The sequence below is a fragment of the Alosa pseudoharengus genome, unplaced genomic scaffold (assembly GCF_046254945.1).
Source record: "Alosa pseudoharengus isolate Yale_2024_CS ecotype anadromous, Long Island Sound unplaced genomic scaffold, YU_APseudo_1.1 YU_APseudo_1.1_scf_5, whole genome shotgun sequence".
Taxonomy (NCBI): Eukaryota; Metazoa; Chordata; class Actinopteri; order Clupeiformes; family Clupeidae; genus Alosa; species Alosa pseudoharengus.
The window spans coordinates 31,776,360-31,804,194 of record NW_027468837.1 but is presented as its reverse complement, the minus strand read 5'-3'; the positions used below and the strand labels follow the sequence as shown (position 1 = coordinate 31,804,194).

The 27,835-nt window shown below is 40.9% G+C and overlaps 2 protein-coding genes across 2 annotated transcripts in view; one reads left to right on the top strand and one right to left on the bottom strand.

Moving 5' to 3' along the window:
- The window catches only part of syn2b (synapsin IIb), a 71,626-nt gene that overhangs the window by 20,136 nt on the left and 23,655 nt on the right, over positions 1–27,835 (bottom strand). Inside the window, exons 2-5 of the mRNA XM_076267905.1 lie at positions 18,170–18,227; positions 10,958–11,049; positions 9,603–9,759; positions 9,191–9,280 (exon numbers count right to left, since the gene is read on the bottom strand). Coding sequence (XP_076124020.1) covers positions 9,191–9,280; positions 9,603–9,759; positions 10,958–11,049; positions 18,170–18,227 — 397 coding nt within the window. The remainder of the gene's footprint in view (positions 1–9,190; positions 9,281–9,602; positions 9,760–10,957; positions 11,050–18,169; positions 18,228–27,835) is intronic.
- LOC143103782 (metalloproteinase inhibitor 4-like) lies at positions 931–8,923 on the top strand. The gene is made up of 5 exons (XM_076267599.1): positions 931–1,342; positions 6,223–6,320; positions 6,929–7,043; positions 7,234–7,358; positions 7,693–8,923. Exons 1-5 carry the CDS (start codon positions 1,210–1,212, stop codon positions 7,888–7,890), a joined length of 669 nt encoding a protein of 222 aa, XP_076123714.1. The 5' UTR covers positions 931–1,209; the 3' UTR covers positions 7,891–8,923.

Genomic DNA, 27,835 nt, shown 5'->3' with positions numbered 1-27,835 from the left:
TATATGACCCACAAGTGGGTCTACAGTACTTAGAGGAGCTTAGAGAAGCAGCAATGGGACTGGTGATGTGTGTCATAAGACAGTTATCTAAGCTGTGTAAAACATAGTCCAGTGGTATGCTGTGTGCAGACGTACCTGAGCAAAAGCTCTCTCTGGCCTACAGCATATGGAATGATGTAAGTCAATACATGTTGTCACTTTGACTCCAGTAATTGTATTTGTATGTATTTCTATACAGTATTTTGACTGCCAAACCAATTCCCCCTACACTGTTTCACCTTCTGCCAGCATTCTGTATTTACAACTGACATAAGTTCTCCCCTGATCAGATGATTTTAAACTTGTACGTCTGGGTGACCCTGGGCTGTCTGTCTGTGAATCATGCCAATAATATTTTGGGCAGGTGTGATGCCTGCAGCGTTGTTTGTCTCATACCTGCACAAAAAAAACTAATGATACAGGGCTGACATCCAACAATGCAATTTAACAGCAAATGACAGAGTGAGAGGGAGATCATATTTCCTCGCCTTTATGATCCACTAGTAAGTTTCAAAGTAACAGAGCGTTCCCAGCCCAAGCTGTTGTCTAACACGGCACAGCAGTGGGAACGAAGACAGTAAAGACTGTAGACATACACATCCTAATAGCAAAAGGCTGATGGTTTAGTTGAAAAACACAGTGTTGGTCTGGAGTTCATTCATGACTTTTTTTTTTTTGATCTGTGTGTACTTAGTGAGTCAAGGCACAGGGTGCTCATGTAACTGGTGACCATTCTGTGGGGGCTGAGACTAGGGGAAGGAGGGGCATGTTTTTCCCCTTCTTTTTTTTCTCTTTTTTTTTTTTGGTTGAGGCAGTCCCTCCCACGGACAAAGATGAAAGCTACATAAGGGGTTCCCTGTCTCAATCTCTCAGGATACAGAGTGGAGAGAAGGATAGAGGTGAAAGAGAGAGGAGGGCGAGACTGAGAAGGGACAGAGAGAAAGAGTGAGACAGAGAAGAAAAGAGTGCAGACAGCAGAGAGTCAGGGCACTGGAGGTGCAAACTGCCATTTTCTTCATCCTTTCCATCTTTACAAGCACAGCCAACCGACCAGCCGCTAGTCAGCCTCCCTGCTCCCTCTCTGGTGCACTCGACTCCAGCAGGGACCCTCGGAGACTTTCTGCAGGACCTTAATCCTCAGTGGCAGGGCAGGCAGCCGTGAGCGACAACATGGGAGTCCCTGTGCCCGGATGCGTGCTGCTGGGGCTGGTGCTGCTCCTTGCCCTGGGCTTGGACAAGGCAGCGGAGGGCTGCAGCTGCCACCCAGCACACCCACAGCAGCACTTCTGCTACTCGGACGTCGGTAAGTGCACGCCGCTTGCACCGGTTGAGTTGCGTTTCACCTGCGGGCCATTTGGAGAGGGCTGTGTTTGTTTGAGACATGGGCATGATCTAGCTGAGGATTTGTTGGCTACAGTAATAGTATCAGTGTACATCTATAATGTGAGACCAGCGTGCAAAGTTTCAGACTAATGGCTGTTGTGATGGCAAATAGCTGAAGGGCTGAAAATGTATTTTCAGCAGTCGTTACTGTGTGGAATTCCCAAGGGATTTACAAGCAGCCTATTGGATTTGGTTATAAATTGTGAAATATCAAAAGGCCAAAATTCAATGAGTGGATAAAATATAAACGGCTTTAAAGATAATTCAAATTTGAATTTTTTTTAGAAATAAATACAAAATTCTCTTGGATCACTTAGATTTCCTTCCTTCCACCCTCTCTCTGCCTTTCTCCATGTCTGTCCCTGTCATTTTCTATTCTCAAGCTCCTCTTCTCTTTGCAGGCCAAAATAAACAGTGCCATTTGACTTTGTGTCCTCAGAAACATGTTGGACAGTGCTGGAGTCCGTCACATGGAGTGGAAAGCCCAGTGTACATGTCAAAAAGTCAGAGAGAGAGGGGGGGATAAAGAAAAGAGAGAAAGAGAGATTGTAAAAAGCCAGACTCTAGCTGTGTACATATTATGCTGAATTGGATCGACAGTTTCAGCTATTCGTTTTCTGTACAGAGTGCAACAAAATATGGCTTATTTGGAAAACATATAGGCTTATCCACCTCCGATTCACCTTTAGGAAGAGAAATGAAACTGGACTTCCGATAAAATAGTTGGCATGGAAATGAAAGAATTTAACATGGCACTTTCTTTCTGACAATAGAACTTAGAACAGAGTCGTAGAGCCACAACAAACAAGGCCAGCTGACCCCCCAGTGTGTCCTCCTCACACTGCTGCAAGTCAATCACGGGAATTCTCATGTTGGACTAACTCGAGTGTATTAGGCTCGTTGTCAGACTTCAGAGGGCAGTACCTCTTTAATGCTTCCAAGATCATTTAATAATCTTAATAATTTAATAAGTACTGGAACCTACAGGACAAAGTGCAAAAAAATAGCATATATATTTAGCACATTTCTATGAAACAGATGATAAAAACATGGCATACTGCAGCTTTAACCACTATTGGCTGGCTAAAAGAGAACTGATTTGAACACATAACTGAATTTGGGTCCGTTTTTTGAGGGCAGTGCTTTGCGCTGAAGTAGGTTTGGCACAATTCGTGTAATACTGTAACCCAAGGTCTGTGGAATCTGCCTAGGAACCCCTTTGGGTGACCCAAGGCGACTGTTAGTTTGTGTCCTGTCAGCCATACTCCTTGGATCTTAATAGGAGCAACCAGGAGAGCCATTAGCCCAGCCTTGGGTTTCAGAGTGCTAAAGTTCTACTGACTGGAGAGGGTCCAGGCTGCGCAAAGAGTAAATGTACTACATGAGTTTCAAAAGTCCCACGCCATTAGCATTTCTATAGGCCAGGCGAGGTGCTCGGCATACTAATTGGTCACTTTAAAGACCTTGACAGGATATCTTTGTGAACATGACAAGGCTCGCGATTCATTGTGATTGTGAAGGTAATACATCTGTTATTCATCAAATGAAGCAACTTTTTTCTTATATTACCATCTTGCTGTAGCCAAAAGGAACACTAGCCAAGCTACTAGAAACCTTTATGGATTAGAATTGAGAGATTGCAAATTGCACAAGTGCATAATTTGTTGTGATGAATGAAACACAGGCGGGAAATAAATGGTGGCCTCATAAGCCTTAACGATGTTTTGGATGTTTTAGAATTATATCCCATTAAGGCTTCTCGCTGACATAGACCTGCCAACACAGAAAACAGTAAGGCATTTTCATAACCTTTGATTCTTCAAAGGTCCTCAAACTGAACATTCTACTTCAGCTAAAACATGTTGCAATAGATACAAAAACACTGGGTGTTATGACCTAATATGAACTACAAATCTTATAACAATTAATGGTCTCCATTACCATCTGGGGCCAAATAGCCTCGATAAGAGAATGGATCCTTGACAACAGATCCCTACTCCTTCCATGGCGTATACTACTGCTAATGTATCAGTTTCCTGGGCTGTTCCTTCTCTTTTTTGTGTGTTAGACGTTTTTACATAACTGGTAGAAGAAAACCCCACTGAGTCACTGGAGACCTTTCGTCCCTCTGTAGTCCCAGCACATAAGGGTCGTAATAAGAACACAGCCGGCATAATCTTACGCTGGATTTAAATACAAACATTTCATAAGTAAACAAAGACAGGGATTAGTGTAAGAGTAAAGGATTTCTCAGGATGAGAATTGTTGTTGAAATTGCTCTTGCACTTGCTCTCTATTTAGCAGGTAATCCTCCCAAGAAAAGAAAACCAAGTAGAAAAGTATGATTTGCAAATATACAGAAACGTATTTGTCTGTAGTTATGTCATTTCTGTCAGTCCTCAAAGATACAAAACATGACATGCTCTAGCTTTAACGGTACTCGTCTTTATTTGTAATTGAAACAAGAGCACGAGGGAACACTATGCTGTATTAGTCCCCTTCTTCAGCAGTCACTGAGGCTGTGCTACCACTGCAGGTGATTTGCCAATAATAATGTGTGACAACAGCCCTCGAGAGGCTCATAATGAAACCTCCACAGGAGAGCACAGGGCTCATTAACATGCCAGATGAGCATTATGCAGGCCACCATTACTAATACATGCAGATTGAAAGTGTCTGGTGTAAAGTTTGGCAGTTGCTCAGATTTGAACCAGTGCTGGTTACAGAGGCTCTGACTCACAGCCGCTACACCACAAGACACATTTTGGGACACACATGGTTTCACCTGGCCACAAACTTAGCATGCTTTAAATGCTCTACTAAGAGCTTCATCTTCCCACATTTTGCTGCGTTCACGTCTGTAAAGCAGATGTTGTGGGGAATTGCCCAAATCTGCATACCTTTTCTAATGATATCATAACAAAATAACAAATGTTTCTGAAGTGAGGGGAGTGACATGTGTTTGCATTGTTGCAATATTATGTGAAAATATATATCTATCTGAACATTGTAAGAAAGTAGTTATATTCCTAACCAATATGCAAAATCATTGCTTGCAGCTTGCACATGTTTAGATGCCAGTCTGTCTGACATTGTGTGTGGTTCAAATATGACATTGTGTGTGGTTCAAATATGAAAACATCAAGAGCAACATAAGGACAATAATTAACAAACATTTTACCTGAAGTAAAATGTCTGTTAGATAGTTATAATTCCTTTCCTGTAGGGTGACTGTAAAGTGGAAGTTTAGCAATGCAGTATACAGCATATTTACACCTGTGTGTGTGTGTTTGAAACAGACAAGGTAGTGTCTGAGCTGCTTCACAACTGAACAGTAGACTCCTGTAATCACATGGGAAAGAAATATGGAGAGGAGAGAGAAAGTCTTTGAGGACATATTTTGAGAAATCAGAGTTCAGGGGGCAACTAGATATTTGCAGTCAGACAGTGTTGATAAAGCAGACCTAATCAATTCACCTGAGATTGGCAGGCAGAAAACTGCACGAGAGTTGTACATAAAAACAAGGGGAACGTTTAATGCGGTTTGGTTTCAATAATGGTATGCAGTACGTTGCTAAACATACAGATGCAATTGGGATAGAGTGAGATACATTTTGTACTCTCCTCGCTATCCACATACAGCTGAAATTGGGATTGAGTGAGATACATTTTGTACTCTCTATCCACATACAGCTGAAATTGGGATAGAGTGAGATACATTTTGTACTCTCCTCGCTATCCACATACAAGTGCAAATCATTTGGGCACCTGACAAACCTAGACAGCGCAGCAAATAACAGCCTTGTTGCACGCTCCTAGCCAGCAGTCACTGGCACGGTCCCATTAAAGGGTTACAACTGACAGCACAGCACTGACTCTGTGGGGCTGGAGATGTGAAAGTCAAGCTGTGCTGGGAATATGTCACCAGCAGGCCTCACAGGGAGAGGCCTGCCCAGCTGGATGAGCTTTCCAGCCTCTGTCAAGGACAAAGGAGATTGGAATGACAGATATGAGCTTGTAATTGTAAGCTAATACCCTCTGGTTGCACACAGCATAGCCCAAAACACCTCAAAAAATGGCTTCTTTGCTTGATATACCTGTTTGTTTCTTGCATATTTCATTCCGCTCATGATTTGTTCTCTATGGATAACAGCAGTCTGCTTCATAGGGTTACTAGAGTCAGAAATCCTGTTTTAGAACAATGTGAGCCTTTCTTCTGCTGGGGCACCCAAAGGGTAGAGACAGGTACTTGTGATGCAGAACGTGTTCCGATTTATACTCCAGTGTTGAGGAACCATTAACAGCCAGGGGAGCGGTGTGGTTTAGTGTGCCAGCGGTCTAATAGCCGTTCAGGTCTCTGGTTACAATCACACATATGATCAAATATCATCACAGCCACAGATCAGTGTGTGCTGTTAAATGGCCAGGTACAGCTTGTAACCTACCCAAGCACTGGTCATCCCACAGACTATTAATCTGTGTGTGTGTCTGTGTGTATGTGTCTGTGTGTGTGTGTGTACTGTATGTGTGTGTATGTGTGTGTGTGTGTGTGTGTGTGTGGGGGGGGGGGGTCACTTTGAAACACTGTTAGAACAATAGACACCATGGTTGATTATGAATATTTGCATTTGAATAATGTAAACACAAGATTTCTGGAAAACCAGACTTGCTTGACTTCAGCTAATGCTTTTTGTTTGAAACTAAGCGGAGGAAAAACTGCTATAACATGTTTTTAAGAGTGTTTAACATTTCTATGCTTATCATTGCTTTACTAATGAAAAGTCATGTTTAATTTATCAGTGATTCGAGCAAAGATATCAGGAGAGAAGATTGTGTCTCCAAGCAATACCTCTTCCCCTTACATGAAGATGGTCCAATATGAAATTAAACTCATTAAGGTAAGGAGTGAGATTGGCCATCTGAATTTCAACCACTTTAAATGTCTCTGCTCTTTCCTGGACTCAGTATGTGAATATGAGATACAGTATGATACTAACTCACTGCCATGTCCTCCTGCTTTGACTTTCATGATGAAGCCTCCCAGCGTGACCAATATGGGATGTGATGAGATCAGAAAAACACCTCAGGCTTTCTTTGGCATTATCGTTGCATCTAGTAATAATTAAAGAGATTTTTCTCATCGCCTGTCTTGTTCCACTCACATCCCAACTCATTCAATCTAAACCCATGCAGACAGCCACAAGGTTACAAATCTATTTAGTCAACGAGCCTGAATGAAAGAGAAAATGAAGAAAATGTCACAAGCGCTCAATAATTGAATAACAGGCAATACAATTTCACTAGCTTTCCTATATACATGCCATAGTGGTGATATGTCACTCTGTCATGTTGAATTCAGTTACTTTCTCCTTCCTCATAAATCAGGCTGCTGTCAAGGCCACTTCTCTGCCATGTTCATGAATATGTTCCTGCTTCAGAATAATGAAAATGAATCTACTACAATGTTGATAGATAATAACATAATAATGCTTTCTAATTCTTGCAGATGTTTAAAGGCTTTGATAAAGTTAAGGACATCCAGTACGTCTACACTCCACTGTACTCTTCTCTTTGCGGAGTCAAGCTCGATTCCAATAACAAAATTCAATACCTACTGTCAGGTAGAGTTCCACTTTCTCATGTTTCTGTTTAGTTCTTTAGTTCTTGTTTTTTTCTGTACACTATTATGACATATCACACATTGAAACAGTAATACAATTGTATCAATGCTTGTCAGTTCTGCTGATCAACATCCTGCTAGACTTTAGAGACTTGTACCTATTAACTCGGAACATCATTGTCGTTCTGCAGGGCATATCCGCAGAGATGGAAAAGTCTCAATTGGACTTTGTGACTTTACTGAGCCATGGGACAACTTGTCACTAACGCAAAAGAAGAATCTCAATTATAGATATCAAATGGGCTGTGACTGCAAAGTAAGTCTGCATATCTTCAGCTGCCTTTAAGTCTTTAATGCTATTCTGCACAGGACGGCTGTGTTCATGTCCCATCAGAGATCAACTATACAGCTATCAAGTCATCTCTCAAATAACTAGTTTTCATCTAAGTACTGCACAGTACTAAATAACTGTTGCCATAGCTTGATAATGGACTGAAAGGCCCTTAGCTATTTATAATAATTAATAAGGGAACAAAAGATATTATGCCACATATGTCATGTAAGCTGATGTTTTTTATTTACTAAAATAAAATCTGACCTAAACTAATTCAAATCCAATGACTAACTATTGGCCCTGCCCTGTCTCTCAGATTGCTCCTTGCTACACAGTGCCCTGTTCCACGACCACCGATAACGAGTGTTTGTGGACAGACTGGGTGCTGGACAACAGCCTCAGTGGAGAACAGGCCCGGCAGCATGCCTGCATCAAGCGCACCGACGGCTCTTGCGGCTGGTACCAGGGTGGGCCTCCTCCTGAGAAGGACTTGCTTGACCTGTCTGACCCCTGAGGGCAAAGCCACGCTCACCACTCTCACCCATCAGCCAGGCGAGGCAGCGGGCCACATGGGTCTCTATTTTCCAATCTCTATTTATCTCTCGCTCTGATCTCCAGAACTCAGCGGCTTCAAAGATCTGTGTTCGAAGACGTTCAGGGTTCACCTTGCCACTATTATGAATGTAAGAAAGAGAGTGCCCATCAGAAGACAGATGTTTCAAATCTACATCAGCCCTGGTCAGGGTTTCATGCTGACTTTACTTGTCTTTGCTTGATTCAATAGTGTAATATATGGTGACAGTTTGGTGTTTTCCTCTTGTCTTTTCAAATCTGCTCTAAAAGAAAGATCCATTCCAGTGGAACACTTTCCCCAGAGTGCAATAGAAACACTGGAATTGTGAAAAAAGTCTGTTTTGAGGATGAAAATATTGCCATAACCATGAACATTTCTCATCGCTGCATACAGCAATTCTGTACAGTATGCACACTTAAATGTGTGCGCATATTTTGGACACCTGGAACTTCAGTGTGAATTCTGTATACAAATGTGCATATTTCTATTATTTGGACATTAACTCTCTGCACAAAAGAGTTAGATTAGCATAGAAATCACCCATTAGATTAAAATTGAAGCCTCCTTGATAACTTCTTTCTGTGATTTTGCCTTGTGATCTTGTTTCATTGTGCGATGGTTTGTTTTTTTTCTTGTGCCAAAAAGCTAATACATTGCTTTAACATAAGCAGGCGTAGAAGCCATGTAGGAAATGATTTTGTATACAAAAAGTTTGTATGGGTATTTATGTTTCCTTTTGCTGTCAATATAGTTTTCTATACGTACCAAAAATATTGTATGTAAAGTTTAACTAGGACTTTCAAAAAAACATTTCAAATATTCTTCAAACAATACTTTATTTTCTGTGCAATGCTAGCCTGGATGCTAGCTCTTTCAGCATACAGACAAAGTATTGTGTCTCGCATTTGCAGAGATAGACTAGCATCCAGACTAACACTATGTCCCTTCATTCAATAAAAATATTCACTTACAATAAGGAATAAACTAAAGCTCGATTTCTTTTTTTATGCACAAAATATCTAAGTATATGTCCTATCTGGGAGGCTAAATAAACTTCTCTTGTCTGGATTGTCATGAAGATTCTCACTTGCAGCCACTGGAACACTTACATAAGTAATGACATCATAATCAGTATTTCTTGCCACTGTCTGATGCATAACAAAGAACAAGACTGAACATGCTGTTTTCACAGTAGTCTGTGATTTTGCCATCCTGTGAAGGTCAATGATGACTTGCTTACCATGTCCTTATGGTTTGGATAGTAAGTCTGCTCAATAAGTGGAAATTTATCAGGGCCAAGCTTCTTGCAAGTGCCGATGAGTTGAGCAAACTGATGGCAGAGAAAGAGGTGAGAGGGAAATTATAATAATGACACAGTTTTGCTTCTAGTTATACATTCAAGCCCTGTCAGCACGTATAGTAAGCAGGCTATTCACTGTCAAGATTAGATTTGTTGAACGTCTAGGAAACACTTTTAATTTGAATACAGCAGCAGGACAGCAGCACTGAAAAGGCTTCTGCATTTCTCCCATCTCAGGTCACTTGCACAACACTTCACCCATGGTACATATCAACACTTAGAGTTTTTAGAGTTTAGAGTTTTTGGTCAATCTAACCACCAGATGAACTTAAACAAAGGGAGGAAGCCTCACCGCCCATGGCTTGTCACATAGGTTATAAATGGACTCCAGGGAGTTGACACTGGGGACACCGGCGTACTGCAGCCCAATGATCATGTTGCGGAAATCCTCGTTCTTTGCCATGCTGTAGGCATGTTGTCGGATGAGAACAAAATCAGGCTTGAAGGACCTAAAGGGCAAATGTGAATAGGAGAAATTAGGAAGGATATGAGTGACCCTGGAATGAAGAGAGACCATTGTGCACATGAAACTGGAGTGCAAGGTTGGTAAAAATGCCAAAATTCTACAATGGAACAACAGATGAACTTTCACCATGCCTTATTTCTCATTTACTAAGTCATACAACATAAAGTGCAAAACTAGTTCAACAAAACTGAAATGAAGATAGAAAAGATACTAGAGAGAGAGAGAGAGAGAGAGAGAGAGAGAAGGAAAGGAAGAAAAACAGAGCGAAGGCTTCTCAGGTCACTGCACAAGTGATGGTGATAGGAGATGCTGCCTGTTGGTTCTTCTTTTGTCTGAGGGTGTGTGTGAGCGAGGTAACCACGGGCACAGTTTGATGAACACCAAGTCTTCCTGCGCACAGAATATAAATGAGCCCTAATGAGGCTCAATGAGGCACCACAGTGAGAAACACTCTGTCTCTCGCCTATGAGTGTGTGTGTGTGTGTGTGTGTGTGTGAGAGAGAGAGAGAGAGAGAGAGAGAGATAGATAGAGAGAGAGAGTAATCACTGCTTCCTACTAGTTTTGGCAATGTTTTTAAACAGTGTCTTTATGTTATCTTTAGCGAAACTTTATAAATCAACAGGCTTACTTCAGGAAGAGATCAGATTCTATACACACATTACAGCTGCACCCACTGGCACTTTGAGAGACCGCTAATATAAAATTTGACCTTGAGTTGAACCGTGCCCATTCAATGTTTTTTTAAATCACTCCCAGGCCTCTGTGACAAGGTACCAGACACAATACTGGAAGCAGGTCTTGACAGGTGCTGGGAAAATGCAATGAGTCCACCTATTAAATACACTCTTATCAACTTTATGGCAATACATTTTGATTATAGGGGATCTATGGGGCAATAAATCCAGTCCCTTACAAACATTGCCCCTTTATGATTCAGTCAGCCCCATGACTCCAGTTATTGCTCAAGCACAAGATCTTTATTTCCCCCTTCATTCACTATAGCAGGGGGCCCCTTGGCACATTTCTGGTGGTTGCTTTGTGTCCTCTATGATAGTAGATCCCACTGGGAATGTTCCATATTGGGTTTGCAGTTACATAGCCAGACAGCTATGCTGCACAAGTGACATGTTCATTAGGGGTACCGTAACTGAGGAGGAATAAGAGATCCTTTTAGACTTACCGCACCACTTTAGTCCCATTCCTGATCACTTGCATGTCCACATTGCAGGTCCCATTAGCATGAGCCACAAGGTTAATCTCAGAAAAATCAGCCTGGAGAACAAAACCAGAACATATACACACCCTTTAAACAGGCATTTCATTTCACTTATACTAAAGTATTGCCAAACTAAAGACAACATAATCTTCAACTGGGTAAAAATCTTCAATATTTAATGTGAAATGTTATTACATTTATCCGTCATTTTGATCTGCGTATACAGTCAAAGGTAATTTCCTTGCTACAGTCCATGTTATAAATCAGAAATCATACAGTGCATGGCAACAGGATCAGAGAGTATGCAGTCATGTGGCAATATAATGTCATTCATCTCCAGCATGTAATAAGAGGCTGGGGACACTGTTTTGACTGGGCTTCGGCAATAACAGCAACCCTGAGCAATTCTTTACTGTCCAGCCACTGCAGCGTTTTACAAGATGTTGTGGGCTGATTAGCTGTCTTAGGTTTTACTGTCAGTATGACACATCATGCAATTGTGTTTCACAATTACTCATTTAAACAGCACACTGTTGACTACTTTCCTATAAAAAACACTACAAAACATCGGTGTCTGTGAAAACAATTAGTCACTTTTAATTAAAGGTTGAAATTGAGCTATAAAACTGTAAATGTTGGGGCCCTGTTTTTCTATACTTTGTCAAAAGGTTCCCTTAGTTTATAGTGGCTTTTGTGGCCACATTTCAGACATGCAATTTGGTGCAAATTTTAGGAACTGGATAATCAATTTCATCTGACATTGGTCTGTGGGTCTGTCTTAATAATCTGGGCTTGATAAGCAAAGAAAGACAAACACAGATCTGGGGACTGTACCCAAAGCTAAGGTCCACTAGGACTCCCAAAACCTCTCTTCTGTGCTTGGGAGCTCCCAGAGGCATACATCATTTATTATGCACATTTATGTATTAGAATTAGAATTTCAATCAGACCAAAGTTTGGTGTTTAGTGGTTTCTAGAACATACTGTACTGTATCATGCCGCAGGTTTATGGTGATTTGACTTACATGTAGCTATTAGAAATGGCTATTGGTTTTATTTTCCTGAAAGTATATGCCAAACTGTAATGTCTATCTTTCACAAATAAATAAGACCGCTGTTGCATTACAGGCAGGTGGTCATACATTGTTTTTTTATTATTATTTCTTTGTCTTTTTATTCATTTTTGTCTGCAATATCATAGACTTGACCACACAACTTCACATGAAACTTTGGATGTTTGTAGCCCAACATAACTGATATGGAATAGGTTTGTGACCCCTAAGATACATTTCCCCAGGTACCCCAGGTAGACACAACGCGCTTTTTTTTGCATTAACACAAAAAAAACATTCTTTTCATTTTTGCAACCAGATATAATGATGTCTAAGCTTTGTGTTCTGCTTCCCCATTGACACTTTGTTGACTTTAAGTGTGATCAATGCCTCTGTAATAGCCCACCCATTAGTGATGCCTCTAACCTAAGCCAATTATACAGTAACTGGGGTATCTACAATGCAGTGACATTTTCTGACAGTAATTCCAGGCTAAAGTGCAGCGTCTGTTACTCCCTTCAACTCCCTTGATTCATTACATTTATGAACGTATAGTCTTGGGCAGGATTTAGCTATCAAGGTGAAGTGAATTTATGAGTATCCTATCCATATTACAGAAAGGTGAATTTATCAAAATTGGTCTATTATAATAAACACAGACAAACAAAGTAAACAGAAGGTAGCAGGATCTGATATGCCTAATGTAAACCTGATATACCCTTTGCAGAGTATTTTCATGAAATCAATTAAGTACAGTAATCTTGCAAAGAGAGTAACTGAGCACAGAATTCAGCAAATCTATAGATTGCTGGCAGACAATGGAAAATAGCATTCTTTAGAGAAAGGGAGACAGAAGGAAACAGTGTAATGACTTCCTTAGCTCCAAGTAAGCACCTTGTAAACAGGAAGGTCATCATGATGTGGGCACACCATCAAACCAGTAATAAGGTAGCAAGACAGTACTGCATCACTACATACATTCAGGCCTACAACAAGGCTTGATCTCTGAGAAATATGACAGGTACAATGTATTTTTGACATTCTCAAATAGAACATTTGATCTCCATACATATTATAAGTTTCATTCTATGATTATATTCTGATTGTAACAACTTATTATGAATTCATTACTTTTGCATTGAGTACTTTTGGGACATTGCGTACTACTTAGATCCACTGAAAGATTAGTTTGGGTTTATTTCAACAAATACATGTGTGTCAAATTAATATACAAATGTAATTTCACTTATTGAAGAGGGTCTGACATCTCTCCATTGGGAAATGTTTCTAACTGTAGCATCCTAATGCTCTTCATTGCTGTGGCCATTTATGATCCGATCAGCAACTCTGACATTTGACATTTTCATTTAGCAGACACTTTTTCCAAAGCGACTTACATATGTCAATTGTATTACTTGCATTGTTACATTGTCCCCAGAACAACTCAGTGAACTGAACCCACAGCTTTTCTGGCTACTGCATGCTAGCCCTAGCCTGGGAATACCCATACGAACGTTTGGCATATTTGGAATTTGCTCTGCAGGTCCGTCTGGCCAAGAGACTATTGAAGCCCATTTCCAATGTCCCTAAAACACAGGCACCCAAATTCAATTGCAAATCCGGCATGGACGTGTATTTCTTTGAAATTGAGTAAACAACTGCATCGAAAAACCTTCGTTTACAAGATTGCTGCATTCTGAAACGACTTGTTAAGAGTTTAATCAGCGTTTCCCATACATTGACTTAGTTGTGGCGGCCCACCACAATATCAACATTGACCACCACACAATGATTTTTACAGGTTCTACTAAATTGTGCTTATGGGCTGTATTTTCGGTCACCAGCGCATGGCGTAAAGTTCGTTATTCACTGGCGCGAAGTTGAATTCGTTATTTTGCACCTTTATTTTTTAAGCATTGCGCCCAGGGGTGTGGCAATTAACAACCTAGGGAGGGACCTGGCGCATTGTCTAAAAATCGCTATCATACACCACCTAAACCTGGTCAGAAGTCAATGGCGAGTTGTTCATATGCTATTTTAAGAGCGCATGTCAACAGTCATATTGGCAGGTGCACGCACCATCCTTCTATCATTCATGAACGCACACCAGCGCACGTCCATGCAAAGCATTACAAATTGCACGATTACAATGGTAAACATAATTAGAATAAAGATATTACGAAATACTGTACATCTCATGATGAGTAGTTATTCACCATCATTTGCAAATTGGTAATGACGGTTAAAAGTGATTAGGGGAGAGGCGAGAGACACGTATGGAGCACAGCTGAAGACGCACTGTCACGAGATATAAGCAACTCCTCTGCAGGATAAATGTTGTTTTATTCAGTCATTTGAGCAACATTAGGGTAAGTGTTGCTTTTTCCAGCCTATGTTTTCGATGGTAACCCATTGTCAGTCAATAGTGAAAGTAACTGCATATAACTGTCTTGTCGTTGACTGACTCCTTGGTGAAGTTAGTTTCACTTTGCCAATGAGTTCAAATAATAAACGAGTGCAAATGCGTGAAGGCTATGCTAGGTTTTAGTAAAGCATGGTTTAAGAATGACTATTCCATACGGTCTCGCAAGCAGCCTCCTTCAAATGCGCCGTTGAATGCCAAAATACCGATGCATTTATTTGACATATCGCGCGTTGCGCCGTTAAAGGGAATGACAGATGTCATTCTCATTGGTTTAAAATGATGTTACGCCCCAAACACACCCATATGACTGATTAAAAGACCTAGGAACACCTTGTTACGCCATGCGCTCCACTTTTGAGAACGAAAACCCTCCCAATGTGAACTGGACATCCTACTAAATTTGAATAGACTTTTGACGAGTGACGATGCACTTTAGAATGTCATGATAGGGCCCTAAATCTTGTTAGCATCATCATGTGTTAAAAACTGTTGCATTCAAGTTAATTCTGCAAACCTACCACCACAAATATAATTAAATTCTGTGGGAAACACTGTTAATGCACCAATTTCAGTTTCGTTTCACTGCTACTTACACCCCTGCTGAAAGTCGTAAGTCAGTGAAACTTATCCAGACCCACTCACTCTCAATTCCAATTGAGAAGGTCTGCTAACCAGGCTATGCTAGCCCAGCTCCTTAACCACTACGCTACCACCACCACACATAGATAACCGCAAAACCTTGACGCGGGAACCCACAAATACCAACAAATTCTTCTACTGTTCCTCTTTGTTACTGTGGCTGTATATGCAATCTGATCGGCAACATATCCAAACAAACTGCATACCCCTGATGAGGCCACTGACAAATACCAGCATGTACTATCATCACTTTATGACTGAATGGGGAACTAGATGCATGCATCTAAGTTGCTAAAACATCTACAAACAAGGGTTGAGGCAGGCAGTGACAAGGCAGGCAAGGAGCCCAACTCCGCCTTGGCCATGACACACCTTTTGCCCCCCTCACACCTGAGTACACCTGAGGCAAGTTTACACCTTGAGTTTCATAGGAGGTTATGCTCTGCTGTGCAAAGCATTCAGTACAAACAATTGGTCAGATGATCTGATATCTCTCGTCCTGTCCATATTAATAAGCAAAGCTCGTACTGGACATAGGACATGCAATCTCATGCTCCTCATCAGAGGAGAATGACAGGGGACAGAAGGGAGCTGCCTTGATATGTGCTCAAGACTGAGCTGCAGACACATCCTTAGGCAGAGTTTGTTCTCAGCAGAATGATCTGCGGTGAACTTGGTGCATAGGGGGTTTGCTAAAAAGTGTGTGCAGTTCATCCACTCTTTTAGCTGTTACAGGAGCTAAAGGCAAAGGCCACTTTATGCGAGAGGAATTTCATATCCACATCACGTAAGGGCTCAAAAGGGTGATCACAAAGGGCACCCGGCACCAGGGAGAGATCCCACTGTGGGACTAATGATCACAAGGCTGGCCTGAAGTACCCTTCTGAGGGAGCAAGTGGCTAATGGATGTGTACCTGGAGACACAACCTATATGACATGCTGAAATGGCTGCTAGATAACCCTTTGATGTGAAATGGACTATCTCGGCGAACAGATGTTCCCTGGCCATTTCGGAGCAATTAGAATTAGAGTGTGCCTCCTCTCTCTCACCCTGGTCAGTGTGTGGCAGTGGTAGTATAGTGGTCAAGGAGCTGGGCTAGTGTGTAGTAGCATGACACGTTGTGGGTTCAATTCCTGGCTTCCACCATTGCGCCCTTGATCTAGGCAGTTAACCTCAAGTTGCTACGGGGACAATGTAATCCCTTGTGATATATTTGACAGGGTCAGATTACTTTGAAATGCAATCCATTATTGACTGCAGATTACATGCAATTTTTTGTAATCAGTGACGTAATCAATAGGATTATCCAAAACATGTAACATAATCTGATTACTTTAGGATTACTTTTTACACAACTTGCACATGACATACATATTCTTATTTTCTGTTGTCTTTAATTCAAAGTTGTGGCGATATTGCCAAGTACTGAACACATATTTCCCAACTGGAACGGGTTTATCGGTCAACGTCAACAGCTCCTCCATCTTGGGTTTTGATTTGAACCTTTTTCTTGTCAAGAAACTACAGAGGCAATTGGATGATACTGATATCTAGTGGACAAACAAATGGGCTGCTTGTCAAATTAAAACATTTGTTAGGCTATCATAAAAAAGTCACATTGTTTGCATGGTGAAATGTAATCACGTAATCCCCAACAATGTAGCTATAATCTGATTACACATTTTTTATTGTAATCTGGGCTGATTATAGTTACTTTATTTTTGTAATCTGATTATGTAATCCAGATTACATGTAATCCGTTACAACCCAACCCTGATAGTTGACATACGTAAGTCATTTTGGACAACAGTGTCTGCTAAATTAATATATGTAAATGTAAATGCTTAGATGAGATCTACTGGGAGAAACAGGAACAGCAGGATGTTTGGCAGGGAGGGGCCATCACATCCACCCTCAGGGGCACAGACTGATTGAATAATATAGCTGACATTACGATTTTCTTGCGAGGTGAATAGATCGATGTAGGCTTCCCTGTACCACTCCGAAATCATTCTGACGACCTCACAGTGGAGAGTCCATTTCCCTAAAATAGGAGAGCCGGCCCTCAGTTCAGATGTCGACATACATTGCTCTCAGGGACAGGCGCTTACGCTAGCGCATGGCAGCAACGCTTCCAAGGCTTCCCCCAGTTTGACCTTGGCCTCGAAAGCCCCTGCATGTCTGTAACGACTAGACTGAAGAGGCATGTTGGGGAGATGGGCTGATTCAGAAAATGTGCTCTGTCTGTCTGCCTCTGTACCACCACAGTCAGGCCTATTGTTCTGCCAGTGGACTGATTGGAGCAATGGGTGGTCTACATCAGTGGTTCTTAACTGGTCTGGCCTTGGGTCCCTGCATTTCCCAAGGTCATTAAATCCAACCCATATTTTTCAATTTTTTCAAGCCAACTGATACGGTGAGCTGTGTGGTAAAACGTGTGAAGTGCCTACTTGTTTGGAACATGCTGATGTTAGGCACATTTGCGAAGTCTTCAACTCCTGGTGTCGCCTTTCAAAGTACTCTTACTTGACTTACTTGTGTTTCGCCATATTTACCACTAAAACATTAGATCTCATAGGGTAGCATTTTATGTGGGCGATTTTTTGTTTGTTTGTTCCACAAGCTCTGATACGTTTTCAACCATAATGTATGCACAATTAGGTTTGAAAACGTATCAGTATCTCAGAAATAATCATGTTATGCAGTCAGCTTTGGACAGCTGCAGGCGGCTACATCAAGTCGAATCCCCCTAAGGTTTGATTATAGATGTTTCAGTGACTTAGATCCATGCATTTAGTTCCCAATATGTGAGCTGTCTCACAAAGTGATCAAAGGGGAAAAAGGGCGCCAAGACATTGACTGTTAAATTTTGCTTGTGATATGTCTTATAACATAAAAAGCACCTAATGGACATTTTAAAAATGTCAAAAAAAATTGTCAGAGGTCTTTAAAAGCACACGGTATGTATGTGTGCATTAATCTAACATAACCACAATAATGGTTTCAAAGTTGTTTTTGAAGCCTTATGCACAGTTACAAAGAAAATTTTAAAACTTTACCTGCTCAACTTTGATGTCATATTCTCCTTGAACTTTCTTTCCGCGGAAGACTTTTGCCCTGTCAAAAAGAAAAAAAAACATATTTTAAAGAGTAGGTATACACTGTTTATTAAAGGTTTTATTAAAAAATAAAAACAGGCTCACTAAACCAAGGCTCACTAGTCTAAATCAAAGCAACACCATGGCCCAATTTGCCACAATTGAACTATGTTTTAGAGGCAAGTACTAAACTCAGTTTGATGAGTATGGTCATGTGAGACATATTCCCACAGGCTGCCTTGGGCACACATACACACACACACACACACACACAACTAAGAAAAAGCATTGCATCGCCACAAGACACTGCTAACCACTTTTATTATTACCAGCTGGCTAGTGCATTGAAGACTACAATTTCTTAATGTTGTTTCAAATACTGTCTATTTGTGAGGTACTATGTTAAACTTGACACCCAAGAGCAACCCTCTGTTCTGTCTTCATGCCTCTCTATTGTCCCATGGCTTTATGAAAATAAACTGTCAAAGGGCTTTATGAAAACAAACTGTCAAATGGCTTTATGAAAACAAACTTAAGCCAAACTAATGATCAAAAATCAATTGCAAGCACATGCGTAAGAGTACTTATGCTTATCCTGTCCAAACCTGTTCATCAAGAGTGTTGGTGTTTTTGCCAAATACTGTAAGATGTGCTAACAGCACTGTATACAGACTCCATTCAAACTCTTACAGCAGCTACTGAGCAAAAATAACTAGCAGTGATAAAACAAGCATATGGTAGCAACCATATGACAGGGCTATAAGAAAATCGTGGGTATCTGCCAGTTTTACCTCAGTCTGCTACCTTGTGCCCTACTGTATCGAATGGACCAAATCTCAAGGAAGGCTTTTCAATGGAAAGGGTCCTTGTTCAGAGATATTATGTATAAAGCCATAGTACTGCAGACATGCCTCCATCCTGGCATTCATCAGAGTCCTGAGTGGCAGCAATGGCCCTGTCAGATACAAGGGAATTTGAGCTTACATGGACTCCACTCCCCTGAGTTTTTCTTTATTTCAGAGGCAAACTCTCATGAACCAGTTTCACAAGTGATATTCAAATGAATGTTGTGGTTGTGCTGCCACCTTGTGGGCAAATAACACAAATAGAGGAAGTGACATCATTGTTGTCAGCATTGGTAAGCATTGGTTTCCCAGGCCTGAGGCATTCTATGTTTATATTTGCCTTTTCATGTAGTTATACTTAATTAATGCAATTTGACTGATTTTGGAAAATAGTCGTTTGTAAATAGTCAGTGTTTGAAAAGTCTGGTGTTCTGCTCAAGCTCCTCTGACCTCTGCTGGCTCAGCGGACGAGTCCTGATGAACGCACAGAGGGTGATTTTTAGGGTCAATCTGACATCACACAGCTGGTTCATTGGGAACCAGCCAGCTGTAGAGGTTGGACACAGACATTCACAGTCACTCACAGACGGCCACAAGCAGACGGCCCTAACAAAGCCCACTATCCAACTCTGCAGTGGAGAGGGTCTCATTAGACTTCATGCTGCCAGACACATCTCTGATGCAATGCTGCCATGGTGGAGTTTTGGCTCTCAGGGCTGTCCACCTCTCTGACACACGCCTGCCCAGATTAATCCTGAGATGTTGGTGAGTTTGTGCACAGATGCATGCGCATGCATGCATTACGCATGCAAACACCCACCCACCCACCCACACACACACACACACACACACACACACACACACACACACACACACACACACACACACACACACACACAAATAGACACTGATGGTGCATCAGGTGCATAGTAAACAGCAAATGCAGTGGACATATCCAGAATCAATTTTCACATGTGAGCTTGCATGACTTCAGCAATTTTGCAGAAATGTTACAACTTGCACATTCAAAAATGTTCTACCTAAATTCTCACCTGAAAAGAGGGGTGACTACAGGGAAGGTATACACGGCATGTGTTCCTTGGGACTAACCCATGACCTCAGGATTTCTCATTATTTGAGCAATTTTGTAACAGAAATAAACAAAAATATGGGGCAGAACATGTAACACATGAAAGCATTACATAATTTGCAATGAAATTGAAAAAACACATTGTTGGTCTTGTAGTGGCTACATTGTATATTTTCAGTCCCCTTGGGTCACTATTTTTGCCTTCTGAGAGAAATAACAGTCTTCCCTACGACTAAATCTGCCTCAGTGATTTTGGGCAACATTACGAAACCAGTCAACATGGTAAAAAAAGAAGCAGACCTCTCTTGTTGTGGTATACACTGCACTTGGATGCCATTGTTTGTCTGCATTAATTGGTTGATTATTTTTGTGGTTTTGAAATAATAATGTATTAGCCACATGCTCAAGCTACAGCACCATCATTCTCAGACACCTGTGAAAACAGAGCCTGTAGTTACAATGGCCTTGCTAATTCAGCTCTTAGGATAATTCAGGAGTCTGCTGGTTCCATAATTTAGTGTCCCTTTGAAAATGTAGAGAAATGTGACAAAGTGTGTGCTCTAGTCTAGATAATGTGAATAAAAATATGATACAGCGCAAGACCCACACAGCTTAAGCTTCATCTAAATGTCCTCCCCCATGTTTAGTGTGTTCCTGACTAGGTCAGGCCAACTTGATTAGCAATACTTGTCTGAAGCAACTGTAATATTCGTGATAGAAAAAGGGTCAGCCTCAATGTGTTGTAAATGGCTGATTGCTGTTTTCAGTGTCCCTTAAGGGTTTGGTAAACTGGTTAGAGAAACAATTGATAGTCATGGGAGCTATCACTGGAGAATGCAGGTCTGTTGTTGTGCTCTTTAGCTTGGTGTACACTTCCATCTGAATCTCATGACCTCATGATGTGAGATGGCAGCTCACACACAGCTAAAATAATCTTGAATAATCCTTCTGATTTTACATATTTACAACTGGGGGTGGGCTACAGATATCATATAAATCCCAGTGACGACCACAAGTTAACATCTGTACATTATAGCCTAACTTCAATTGAACCTGAAGACAAACTAACGGTAGATTTCACTCTACACATGTTATTAATCAATGAAGTCTACAAAGGCTTGACATAGGGCAGACTCTGCATGGGAGGTGCACACAAAGGTTACTATAGTCCCACATGTAATGTTGCATTACTTAAAGGGAGGACTACCGCAGTGGTATTTCCCTCACAGGAGCTGGTGTGGTGTACTTTGATAAGGTCAGACCACCAATATTAAACCCAACCTCATCTAGTCTCTACTGTAAAGCATTTCCAGCCATGTGGGTTTAAAACATTACACCATGACAAGCAGGGCTAATTACTTTTACACTCAGAGATTAGATCATCGTCTCACTAATCAGTGCAGTGGTCCAGCATGAGCTGCGTTATAAGAGCACAATTGAACCTTTAAATCCAGTTTATGTTGCACGGTTAGACCAGGTCCTCTGGGTTATCACAACAGCAGAGAAGATATTACAAAGACATTGCTTCTTCAATTTGTCTAGGGATTTGAGATACAACCCATTAACATTTGAATGTTTTTAGTGCTTTAATGCTTTGAGAGGGTGCTCTTTGTTTGGATACATTAAGCCCCATAACCAAAAATGTTTTAGTCCTTTTTAGACTGTATTATAAATGGTTATCTAACGTAGATGCTCTTGGTACTGTTCCAAGATTCTTATAAAAGGGGGTTTTTAGGCAAAAGAGGCCAGCAAAGCACAGTGAAGATGACTCAGAGGGCAGAAGTTGATCTTGAAAAAAAGAGCAGGTGTTAGTCTCACCTTCATCATTTTTCAGACTGGTTGTCTTCCTCAGGCCCACAGTGACAACTGGCTCAGACCAACACTATCCACCCCCCCCCCCCCCTTAAACTATATATATTTAGTTTAGTTTTTCATGTGTCTTGTGACAGAGCATCACAATACTGTACATCCCTTCCCCTTTTTGAACAAACATAATTAGCTAGGGACATATACACACATCTAACGCCAGGAAAAGCAGATGAAGGTGAATTTTAATAAGCATCCTCCCTTTGATGTTGGAATTTTGACAGGTGGATCTACAGTCCTTTTTGCATGATAATGTGACATGAAGAGCTTTTCCCCATCATGCCACTGTGCAGTGGTGGGAACTGGAGACATAATTCATAATTCGGGTAAGTAATGGCTTAGCATCACACTGTTCTGCAGTGAGTGGTGCTCATACGCTTCATTTTGGTGTTCACTTTTTATTGTGCACTTTTATCACATGAACACCAGACTCAGAGTGTATAATACTAGCTGTGTTTCTATAACAGAAAATATGCATATCTGGGCTTATATAATCCAAGTAACATTGTATGGAATTTTGTCCACAAAACATAGGTCAGCTTAACATTTTAGCCACAAAAGGATTATGAAAGCATGTTAGCACATTTATTCACATGGCAGTGCATTCTGTAATTGACAATTCAATGTGCAATTTAATCATGCAATTTGAAAATATATTGTGCAGTGTAATATCATATAGAATGTGGCAATGCAATCCTCAATCCTCAGTTTGAATTATTTTGGTTAATTGCTATATTTTATTCTCTTGATTGAAATGGCAATTGATTTAGCAATTAGATATTCAATGTGCAACTTGGTTTTGCAATATGCAATGCAACATGGCAATGTAATCCTCAGATAATTCTGGATAATTTTGTTAAAATTGGAACATTTAACATGGAATAAATGGCATTTCATTTTCATATTTTTGGGACCTTTATTCTAATGAAATGAAATACTGCCCCCAGCAAATACATTACATTTTGCCATGCTCTTTGAGCTCCAGAATTCAATAGAGAATACAATCTGCCAATCCTCTCATCAAGGCAGGTCTTCAGGAAAGACATCACTCGTTCAGTGAATCACATTCATGGTCCTGTTTTAATGAACATTCCTCCCAACTGCATTACCCAACTGTGTTTCGCAAAAATGTTGAAATATATGTGAAATATGTGTGTCAAAAATAATACCGGTAATAGAAAAGACAATTGAATGTGACTCCAGGAAGCATGGCGTTAATGTTTGTACTACTCGGGTAGAGAAGTCTCCTTACATGCAGCCTATTCTCCAAACAGGAGCTATAAAGGGACTCCAGAGCACCAATCAGGCTTGATTACCATATTGATCAGAGCACTCCTGATACTCCTCCTGCCCTCCCGCCAACATGGCTACCAATGTGGCTTTTGGAACAGACAACCATTTTCTCTTCTTTCAATCAATGCAGGGGATAAAAAGAGGCCACTGCAAATCAGTATCCCAACCATTGTGAGTCTTTCTTTTATAGTTAAAGCAAAGTCCTTTTAGACAAGTCCCTCCACTCTGCGGCCATATTGCAACGCTTTTTGACCACTTATCAGCATCTATTTCGGCAGAAATGCGTGTGCGCAAGGCTTCACAACACCAACCTTGCTCCAGCGGCGAGATCACAACACATGATTGGCATGATGTATTCACAACACACCACATGATTGGCTCAATGTATTCACATGTCGACGTTTTGCAACGGAAGAGGTGGGATATGTGTAGACAACTGCCATATTGCCGTTACAAACCAACCCCATGCATTTTTATGGAGGATTTTTTGAATGCTGTGTCTCCTCATTAGAAAGTCTCAGGTTAAATGTAACAACTTGTCATGGTAGTGTTAACACTTTACACAAACAATTATGTAAGTAGTGTGATAAAAAATTGTGTCCACTTCATTTACATATGAACGTGTAGTGCACAGTATAGAAGGTTTGCTGGGAGCAGTGGTATCAGCAGTATCTGTGGTATATGTGTTAGAGCCTTAGGACATTGTGTTCAAAATATAGATGCAAGGTCTTTGTTTTTCATAGGTTGCAAATGCAGACATATTTATTCATTTGGTAAAGAAATGCTTTATTCTGAAATTGTAAAATGCTTGGTCTTTGAGGATCATGTAATTTTTCATATTTGGTTTCATTAAACAGCTCCTTATACTCTTTCTCAGCCTACCAATATTTGCCCCAATTCTTTTTTGCTGAATTGAATGTGCACATGCATGAAAAATGACAAAAATGGTTGCACTGAAAATGTAAAGACATTTTCTTAATGGCGCAAAGCTCAGCTCATGATTTGGAGGCCTGGTCTTAATGGCTGTTTACCATGTTCTGCAGCAATTTATAGGGCTGTAAAATGTTTTCGTGATGCATGCCCTGCAGGCCGACATAATCACATTTGCACAACCTCATCCAAATATCAGTCACACTCAGACCTTTTCATATAACACAGCACTGAAAATCTATTGAATCTGACTTCTTGCACACGTCATGAGCTAATGGCACAGTTTTCAAGAAATTACAGTCATTCTGGACAAGAAGGTGCTATTATAGAAGAACAGGATCATCACAGCAATTCCTGCAGAAATCTACAGAGTGCTGCGCAGATGCCAGTGGGCCTGCTAAATCCATGTTTTGAGTGATGAATAGATATATTAATCTGTTTGGCACTTCAAACACCTGACTAGCAATATTAACCCCACAAAAATCACATAAATGGTGTGAAACAACAAAAACTTAAGTTAATAATAAGCTAATCATAACATTGTTTGTCAAAACACTACGGTTATGAGACATCCTCATCCATGTTGTCATCCTCTTATTTATATTTTAACAAGCATGCAAGTACTGATACAAGCTATGCTCAAGTTCCCCTGCTTCTGTACTTAAGGGGCTGGAAGAGTGTTATGAATGTATTATTTGTCACATGTTGTGCAGTAGGGAAAAAAGACAGACACGAATGTAGTATTTTCCTGCAGTATGTGCATTCCTGTATGTGTACACACCATCAACATCACATTTAATTTCATTGACAAAGCACATTTTGTGGCGTGGAGTACATTAGTTCAGGCATCCAAGTAACATTGCAATGTATTTTGTCCACCAAAATGTTATAATATTTTCACCACAAACTGCTGACAGTTTCATGTGCAAAGGACCAAAGTGATGATTCATTTCATGCATTAAACTGACTACATTGCTTTTCATTTTGTGGACAAAAGGATGAATATGGGGGCCTTTTAAATTCAAAGCTTGTTGCTTGCTGCAGTTATTTATTTCTTTGATAGGTCCATTCATGCAGCACATTCAATGATTTTGAGAAAATCCTTCAAAGGGCTAAACTGCTACACTGCTATTTGAACCCAATCTAGTGGTATTTGTACAGTCCCACCTGATGCAGACTCAGTGCTCAGTGGCTGTACTGGGGAGGCGTGACTACAATGGTGATGATGCTAAATGTCAACTGCCACTGAAATGTCGGGGATGTGAGTGAAGGGCAGAAGAAAATGGAACACAAATGCCTGGATTCCAAGCTGCTGTGTGTGGAGCGTTCGGGCGCATAATGGCTGCCAATGCATTACCCAGGTGGGTGCTACACATGGGTGGTGCTTAATGAGGTTCCATCTTCACTGTAAAACGCTTTAGGCTCCTTGAAAAGTGCAATATAAATGCAATGTGTTTGCAATAAATGCAATATTGTTATTATTTGTGTTGTAGTACTTCACAAGCCTGTCTGTTTGGTTCACTTTCAGTTCAGGCAAAAACCACTGCGGTTGTCCTTTGGGTACCATTGACCTCAGCTGCCCAAACCCAACTCAGCTCTTCAACTCACCACTACAACAACAGAACCAAGAAGTGGAACTTCAGTACACTAGAGAGGCTCATACAGAATGCCTAAGGAAAGCTCTGATCTTGACAGGAGGTGTCTGTGTGGTTGATTTACTTCCTGTTCTATCTCCAGTAAAATAAAGTGTTCAAGAAAGGAAGGATGGATATTTTTGCATTAAGTTTAGATAATATAGCTACAAGAGAACCTTCAACAGAGAGAGAGAGAGAGAGGGAGCCACAGAATGAGAGAAAGTGACACATGCAATAGCAGCTCAGCAAAGTGTGATGCTATCTTTATCTTGTCTTCCACACCTCTCACTTGCTGAACAAGATCCTATCTACTGTGAAAATAGCTGTTCATCTCACTGATGAAATCCGACAAAAACTCATTAGCATTTTCCCTACTTAAACTCCCTGACACACACAGTGACAGGTGCTTTGCAATTTTCAGCAGGGTAGAGGTGGCAGCAGATTGCATATTTCCCGCCAATTAAACACTGTGAGTGGTAGAAGTCTCAACAAATGTTCATTTTCCTTTTTGTGTTCAAAGTGATGGCTTTATTCCATATTCAAAACGAGGAGACCTGTTTATTACCGAAAGTAACGTCTGAGGTGATTTCTGTGGCCTATGGCTGCAGTGAAATACCGTATGTACGTTTTACCATGGAGAACAAAAAAAAAGGGGGGGGGGGTTGTGAACACACACACTTTTCACCACAAAGCTTCCTGTATAAATATTCTTCAACAACAAGTGTCTGGAGTGGAAGGGTCCTGATCATAGACACTGCGCTCACCACAGGCAGCAGGAGCTGGCACTAGTGTCCTCTCAGTGGCCAGGGGAGATTTGTCAATGAAACCTTGTTACTGTGACAGGGAGAGAAAGCACCCTCATTCCCATTGTGGCATGGGCGTAGTCCGTCTTCCCCTCCCTCTCTCTCTCTTTCTCCTTCTCTGACATTCTTCACTTGAACATTGTCTTTTAAATTAATAATCATCATTATGTGTAACTCAAGCCACAAGTTAAACAGGACCAGAAAATGTCTCTCACCATTGACAACCATACATTTTCTTTTACGAAGTTAGGGCTCTCCTTGGTCGACTGGAAGAGGCAAAACTTAGACACTCTATAAGCGTTTGTTCTCCCCTCTAAAGATTCTTCATTTCAATCGGGATACAGGTTAATAAGCATAATTATGGTGAAATTATTGGACAAGGCTGCACAAATGGCTGCCCCCCAAATCAATCAGCTGTTTATAGTTGGAGCCCACCAGTAGAAGCCCACACAAGATCCAGATGCAGTGATCCAGAATGCAGATCAGAGCACAGGCATACGCAGATGTGTTGGAACACTTAGGTCAGAAAAAATCAACAACATTAGCAATTAGCAAGGCCTATAAACAGGCACAGTCAATTTACTGGCTAACTGACACTGCAGGACCTTGACTCTTTTCTTTGAGGGGCTGGAATATTGATTGCTGCTCTGAGCCATGTGGACCTGTGGCTATCTCAGAGCCAGTGTAAGGTCATCTGAGGGCTAGGTTGGCTCTCAAGGACAGGAAACGTCTATTGTTGCATAGATCTAATCACCGCATCCAACTCTCGCTAGCATAGAGGCCTGTAACAAAACCCAATCTTAAATGTAATCAAATCACAACCTGATGCCATTCATCAGACTTGTTTGACGATCTTCCTCTGAAATGTTAACCCGTCCACAACCATTTTGTTGCTGTTTTTTCCTTCTTAATCTCATAAATGTGATTTACACAGCATACCATCAACTGTTACAATGTTACTACATTCTAGGAGGAAACTTAAAGGAATTATCTGGATTTAAATGCACTTTAGATCGATTTACGGATGATTGAGGGTACATACGTTGAGTTGACATCAAAATCATGTCATTCGGATGTGTTTTGAGAAAGTTTGATTGTACCGTTTTCAGTCACAACTCGTAGCCTGGAAGTGAGCAGGGCATTTCAATTTCGCTGCTACAAAACGC

Bases quoted from the DNA above. Each gene is read 5' to 3' on its own strand.
- LOC143103782 (XM_076267599.1), top strand. From the start codon at position 1,210: ATGGGAGTCCCTGTGCCCGGATGCGTGCTGCTGGGGCTGGTGCTGCTC. The intron at 1,343-6,222 runs GTAAGTGCACGC...TTAATTTATCAG, and splicing joins CTTCTGCTACTCGGACGTCG to TGATTCGAGCAAAGATATCA. The intron at 7,359-7,692 runs GTAAGTCTGCAT...CCTGTCTCTCAG, and splicing joins AAATGGGCTGTGACTGCAAA to ATTGCTCCTTGCTACACAGT.